The sequence below is a fragment of the Ovis canadensis genome, chromosome 3 (assembly GCF_042477335.2).
Source record: "Ovis canadensis isolate MfBH-ARS-UI-01 breed Bighorn chromosome 3, ARS-UI_OviCan_v2, whole genome shotgun sequence".
NCBI lineage: Eukaryota > Metazoa > Chordata > Mammalia > Artiodactyla > Bovidae > Ovis > Ovis canadensis.
The window spans coordinates 63,670,471-63,677,621 of NC_091247.1; the positions used below are offsets into that span (position 1 = coordinate 63,670,471).

Genomic DNA, 7,151 nt, shown 5'->3' on the forward strand with positions numbered 1-7,151 from the left:
TCAGAGATACAGAGGTTGAGTATAAAATAAACCTGCTCAGATAGGACAATTAAGTGCACTGTACAATTTTCCCAGTTTACAGGTCTATGCTTAAGGGAAAAGTTGCAAAATGCTGAAAAAAATAATTTGAACACAATCTCATTGATGAGCATTTTTTAAAAAAAAAAACTGAAAAAAAAAAACTTTGCCAGCCATTTACTTGACTAATGAGCTTACTTACTCGGACTCAACATTGCAAGCGCTGTGAATGGAAAACAGAATACACTTACCATAGAGATGAATGATTGCTTTCGCTTCTACAGTGCAAGGATTTTTTTGTACAAAACTTTTTAAAATATAAATGTTAAGAAAAAAAATTTTTTTAAAAACACTTCATTATGTTTAGGGGGGAACTGCATTTTAGGGTTCCATTGTCTTGGTGGTGTTACAAGACTTGTTATCCATTTAAAAATGGTAGTGGAAATTCTATGCCTTGGATACACACCGCTCTTCAGGTTGTAAAAAAAAAAACATACATTGGGGAAAGGTTTAAGATTATATAGTACTTAAATATAGGAAAATGCACACTCATGTTGATTCCTATGCTAAAACACATTTATGGTCTTTTTTCTGTATTTCTAGAATGGTATTTGAATTAAATGTTCATCTAGTGTTAGGCACTATAGTATTTATATTGAAGCTTGTATTTTTAATTGTTGCTTGTTCTCTTAAAAGGTATCAATGTACCTTTTTTGGTAGTGGAAAAAAAAAAAAAGACAGGCTGCCACAGTATATTTTTTTAATTTGGCAGGATAATATAGTGCAAATTATTTGTATGCTTCAAAAAAAAGAGAGAGAAACAAAAAAGTGTGACATTGTACAGATGAAAAGCCATATAATGGCGGTTTGGGGGAGCCTGCTAGAATGTCACACGGATGGCTGTCATAGGGGTTGTACATATCCTTTTTGTTCCTTTTTCCTGCTGCCATACTGTATGCAGTACTGCAAGCTAATAACGTTGGTTTGTTATGTAGTGTGCTTTTTGTCCCTTTCCTTCTCTCACCCTACATTCCAGCATCTTACCTTCATATGCAGTAAAAGAAAGAAAGAAAAAAAAAAGGAAAAAAAAAAACCAATGTTTTGCAGTTTTTTTCATTGCCAAAAACTAAATGGTGCTTTATATTTAGATTGGAAAGAATTTCATATGCAAAGCATATTAAAGAGAAAGCCCGCTTTAGTCAATACTTTTTTGTAAATGGCAATGCAGAATATTTTGTTATTGGCCTTTTCTATTCCTGTAATGAAAGCTGTTTGTCGTAACTTGAAATTTTATCTTTTACTATGGGAGTCACTATTTATTATTGCTTATGTGCCCTGTTCAAAACAGAGGCACTTAATTTGATCTTTTATTTTTCTTTGTTTTTATTTTTTTTTATTTGGATGACCAAAGGTCATTACAACCTGGCTTTTTATTGTATTTGTTTCTGGTCTTTGTTAAGTTCTATTGGAAAAACCACTGTCTGTGTTTTTTTGGCAGTTGTCTGCATTAACCTGTTCATACACCCATTTTGTCCCTTTATTGAAAAAAATAAAAAAATTAAAGTACACAATGTAAGCTTCTTGTGTCCTCATTTGACACACTCTGTAAATTACTTTCAAGAAAATAACAGGTTTTAAGAGAAGGCCAGTCAGTCTTTTTCAGGATTATTTCTATGGGCATTTTGATGCGTGTATTATACCCTAAAGGAACATAAAGTATTTACTATATTAAAATAGATATATCTCAAGCCATGGAAATAGTTTTTAGACTTTATAGTTCTAGAATAATTTTCAAGAAATGGAAAGTGTTTTCAGTCTGATGTTAAAAACTTTCCCTCCATCTCTTAGCAGTAATCCATTCAGATATAAATGAAAAACTTACTGGTAATAGCATCTTAAACTTTCATTCCCTCTGGATTTTTTTTTGCTGTTCTTGTCTGAAAGTTCTTTTCTATTCTCCCAACCTGCCCTATGGTAGAACATAATGTGAAAAAGATGTGTTTTTTTTTTTAAATCAGCTCTTTTCTTTCCAAGTAAGAGACTTTCCTCATACCCAAAATAACCCCACCCCTCAAATCTAAAAATCCAGAAATGAAAGCATCAGGTAAAAAAAGAGAGAGAGAGAAAAGGAAAGCAGTAACTAGGAGTTTAGCCAGCTTAAGCCCAATGTGTGGAATTAGCCACTGATTTCCTGAGATCCATGAAGGTTTGCTCTATGATTCTAAGAGCCTTAGGGACCCTAGATGGGACAGATGTTTTAGCTGTTTTTACAGAGTCTTTTTGACTGATAGCAAATAAGAGTGGGAATACCCTTTCGTTATCTTTTGGCCCACCAACAGGCTTATAAAATGAAGCAACATCTTTGAAAAGGAAGTTAGGTCTGTCTTAAAAGCCCCTCCTTAGAAATCTGTGTTGTCATTTTTACAAATACTGCATGTTGCAGCATCTACACACGTACCTCTGTGATACTGTCTCCCTGTTCCCAGTGTAGATGAATGGATACGACATTGTTCTTATTTTTGTAAAAACCAAAACAAAAGCCATTCTGTTGTCTTGTGGTAGCATTTCTGTTGCTCAGTTCTTATGCCCTGGTGCCTTGTGAGGTGGCCTTTTCAAGGAATGCCTTTTGTCTGAGGCAAGAATAGTTTGATCTTTCTAAAATACAGAGAAAGTAGGTGTACTTTTTTAAAAGTCTGATTGAGTGGAAAGCAGAGAGGCAGAGAGGAATCCGGTAAGAGATGATTTGGGAGAGTATAGTGGAGGAGCTGGGGTGGCATCATGGGGTACTTACAGAAGGTGATAGTTGGCAGTGAAGTGAGGGGAGATATATGTGTTTTAGATAAGTTTACTTCACCAACGCAACCAGAATGCTGTTCAAGACATAGAGAAATAGTCTTCAGTGCCATGCCAGCTTCAGATACAGTGACTTCTGCTTCACCATATTGAATGTCTGTAAAACTGCTGTTTGTTCCTATCACTCCTTTATTAGGAGCTGTGAGTACAGCTGTGCAGGTTTTATATACAGTATTCATTTTAATTTCTCCATATATGATGCTCTTAGTGTAATTAAATTTTGCATCCTGACAGACAGAATTAATGGTGGATACTCTATGCTTGTATGCTCAAATTTCTTAAATCAAATGGGGACTGGGGAGGGGTGCAAACATTTGGTGATAAATCACAAATTATGTTTGATTTACATAATCCCAAAGTTAAATAAATTTATTGGGAGACAGGTTCTTCAGGGTTCTCAATCTCCTGACTTATTGAAACCCTCCTATAAAATATTATTCCTGAAGCTGTGTGAATAATAGAAGCCTGAAAACCTAGGCAACAAGAAGATAGCTTATAAATGACATCTTGCATCCGGAACACTAAAATTAAAAATCTTAATTTAAATAATAAAAAACATTTCCAACAGTAGATGAATTCATGATAAAGTTTTTTAAAACAAAGAAACAATAAGGATGAACACATTTCAGGATTCTCAAGTTAAATGTATGTGACACCCCTGATGTGTTGAGTGCTTGAATGCCTGGTGCTTAAAATGTTCTCTTTTAAAAATCTTCATTTTGAAAACAATAAACAGGAGTACAGTGAATAACTATGTCTCACAGATTTTAACTGAGACACCCTGCCTTACATGTAGTACCTTCATCCCAAAACCATGTACAGTCCTCTCTGTTTAGGACTTACAAAAAGAGTGAGACGGACGTATTCTAAAGGTTGTTAAGAAGTAAGATTGGTTCTTCATTTGTACCAGCGCTGGCAGGAAGTGTGAAGTAGCCGAGTTTTTTCCCAGGGCATTCTGCGATAGAACTGTTTATTTAAATACCATTTCTGTATATGCAATAAGTTCATCCTGTATATATTCATAATGCTGGAAGTGAGAACTTGAAAGGAAGTGGCGGTGGGGGTTAGATATCATTTCATTTGGGGAAATAAGGAAATGAGATGGTTTGTTCACAGACACTCAAAGTTTGTTAAAAGGTACGGGGATATGTCAGGCCTTCCTGAAAAGGAGTTGAGAAACCTCAGGCCCCACCCTGACCTGCTTCAAACACTTTACTCTCAGAGAGTGAGGGAGGAAATTCAGAATCTCCATTTTTCAAACCGACCCCCTGCTCCATGATTTCCTATGACTGTGTTGTAATCGTGTGTTCTTCATTATGATTTGTTCCTCCATTGTCCCTGGGCCTGGTGTTTTCAAGAATGTTCACATCCTATACTCTCTTTTTTTTTTTTCTCTCCCCACCCCCTAGACTTCCCATTTAAAAAGAAAAAAAATTGTGGGACTTTTGCTGGTATAAGGATGGGATTGGCAGTGCTCTTTAAACCTGCTTGGAAAAATGGTTTTTAAAAGATTGTTAGATTTTTAAAGAGTGTTAGCTTTCAAAAGGCATTAGCCACTCAGCAAATTTGCCTGTCTTCTAAGACCCTGCCACTTTCCCAATTAAAAATAAATGAACCCCTTTTCAGGGACATGAACATCAGAACACATAGATGGAATTGGGATGATGTGCATTTACTCCAGGGTTGCTTTAGCTACAAATGGTAGACATGGGTTGTTGGGTCGGCACTTTTGCTTGCTGTCATCTTGTTATCCCATTAGGCCACTGTTTCATTTAGTAAAACACATGGCCAGTGAATCAGCCTTTAGGGGGATGGGCCTGTTTCTCTCTCTCTCTCTATTTCCCAGTGTCATTCATGATCATGGGAGGCGATCAATTCCTCCCTTTCACGTGGAAAAGGAGACCAATACAGTTCACCTGGGTTATTGTAGTCAAGAACCTAAACTTGGCCGAACGTAACTCAATGGTTGATCCAAATACTGTTTTTCCTTTCTGTAAAGTGATAAAGGGAGTATTTATCAGGTCTTTACAAGATGGCATAAAAGGCAAATTAAGCCATCTCCCCAAGGTCTGTCCTCTAAAGCAGGGCCCCCAAACCCGTGGGGTGGGGGGCGGGTTGTGTTTTTAAATAATGGTTGACGTGGTGCATGCCCATGCTAGCTATATACTTTGTTAGGATTTTAAACATCAGCAGCAGGCTGACAAAGTGGCTTGAAGAGGGTATCAGCGAAAGGAGCTTCAACGACAGTGACTTAGGGCTGGGCCCCGAATGGGGATTCCCCAGAGCCCACCTGGATACAGCAGGCCCCTCAGCTCAGGTCTCCACGCTCAGGGGGGGTTTTCGGAAAGCAGCCGAGCTCCAGACCCTGGGGCCTCCTGCGGCGCCAAGTCAGGGGAGAGGAGGCCCCAGGCCCCTGCTTCGGGTCGCCATGGCAACGAAGCCTGGAATGCCACAGTGGTAGCCCTCTTCCTCGGCACATCCCACATCCGGACTCCCCGTTCTGCTGCTTCAAGTCAATGTACACAGCAAGGGAGGAGCCCTGAAGGAAAATAACCACTCCCTTCTTCCCTCCATCACTGCCTTGCCCCCTCAAAAAAAGAAAAAAAAAAAGAAAAGAAAACTGCATGTTTGAAAGAAACTACAGGCAGTTTTTGGTGCCATTTGGGAGCAACTGTTTTGAGTTCTGGTTTCCTCTTCAGAGATTTGTTCGCCTCTTGTAAATCGTTGGCTGCTTTGATGTTGAACTTGATAACATTTCATGTTTTCGTTGTGCTGCTTTTACATCAATTTTTATTTTTTTGTTTCTTTATAATTTTATTATTATTTTAAGGAAATGTCCCCCTCCCTCCCCCTTCCCCTGTTCTCCTCAACCAAAGGACTGTTTCCTACTCAGTTTTCTCAGTCATAAGGGCGAGTGTTTCCTTCCAGGTGTGTCCCCAGCTCATTAGGACTATCCTGGGATGGGGAGGGGGTCTGGGTCCTTTGGGGGAGGAGGGGAGAGAGGTGTGGGAAAGAACTCAGAGGTCAGAGATCTGGGGGAGGTGGGGAGATTCAGGTTTAAATCATGCTTAAGATGCCGGTGGCTCAACCTGTGTTTAAGTTGTAATTTTTAAAAACCTAGTTAGAGAACAGAAAATCACTGGGCCAAGTCACACCTGTATTTTTTTTTTTTCCCCTCCCTCCTCTGTCTCCAACCTCTTTCTAGGTTCTTCACACACCCCCATTCGGCGTAGTGCCCAGAGAGCTCAAGATGTGTGGCAGTTTTCGGATGGAAGCTCGAGAACCCTTAAGTTCTGAGAAAATTTGAACCCCCAGGGGTGGGGTGGACGCGAGCCGCCCAGCCGACATCTGCGTGGTCTGTCATCCTGCTAGTTTGTGATGTTTTCTGACAGTAGCCTCCAAGAAGCCGTTGTGCGAAGACAGAGTCCTGCAGTGTCCTTCCTGCCCGGGCCTGCAGTGTCATTTTATTTATATTTTTTAATAAAAAGTAAAAACAAAAAAACAGACCCACATTGGAACAGTGAATCAGTCCCCTAGAGAGGGTCTGTGGACCACCGCTGCTCTGAGTGCCGTCCTGGCCCCTCCGAGACCAGCCAACCCAATTCCCTGTCTTGTGGAAATGAGCATGAGTTTCCCAAACCCCTTGTTTCTATACATTCTATGTTGTCTTTTAAGAAGTGTGCTTAACATTGACACAATAAATGTTGGAGCTTTAGGTGGTGTTTGTTTGTTCTTTAATTATTAATGCTTATAAGACAATGCAGCTGCTTCAGAACTGTGTTTCTGAACCATGTCTTGCAGACACCTATCGGGTGGGAAGGAGGGACAGATTTGAGGGATGGGTAGGAGGTGTAGGAGGGGAAATAGGTTACTGCTTATCAGATGGCATAAATTTTCAAGGGGAATCAAAATGCAAAACTTGGGAATAAATCATAGCAATATCATAATTAATGTAGTAGTAGTGTTGCTGTTTATTAATGCTGAAGTGTAGTTTTCCTAACTGTCTGACTTACAATTTGCATACCATTAAATAATGCATAATATGGCACACTGAATTCTGTTTTTCAAATATATGCTTTTGGTGGCTACTATGCAGGATTTGAGTTTGTCTTTTAATTTAGCTCAAGAAAGATAATGTCATTGAGTTAGTGGTAAATCCCAAAGAAGGTGATGAATATCAGTAGTTGTTTATTAAATATTCTAATTTTAGGTTCCCAAACCTTCAGCAAATATATCTTAGCCCAGACAAACAAACAAACATAAAGCTTCTTTATTACTCA

The 7,151-nt window shown here is 39.0% G+C and overlaps 1 protein-coding gene across 17 annotated transcripts in view; it reads left to right on the top strand.

The window, feature by feature from the left end:
• BCL11A (BCL11 transcription factor A) overlaps positions 1-6,586 on the top strand; it is a 100,297-nt gene extending 93,711 nt beyond the window's left edge. For all 17 annotated transcript variants that reach the window (XM_069580428.1, XM_069580431.1, XM_069580435.1 and 14 more), the window contains one exon: positions 6,077-6,586. Coding sequence is in view for 12 of the 17 variants with exons in the window: in XM_069580431.1 (XP_069436532.1) it covers positions 6,077-6,178 (102 nt within the window). In the remaining 5 variants the exon portion in view is untranslated. The remainder of the gene's footprint in view (positions 1-6,076) is intronic.
• The last annotated feature ends 565 nt before the right edge of the window (positions 6,587-7,151 follow it).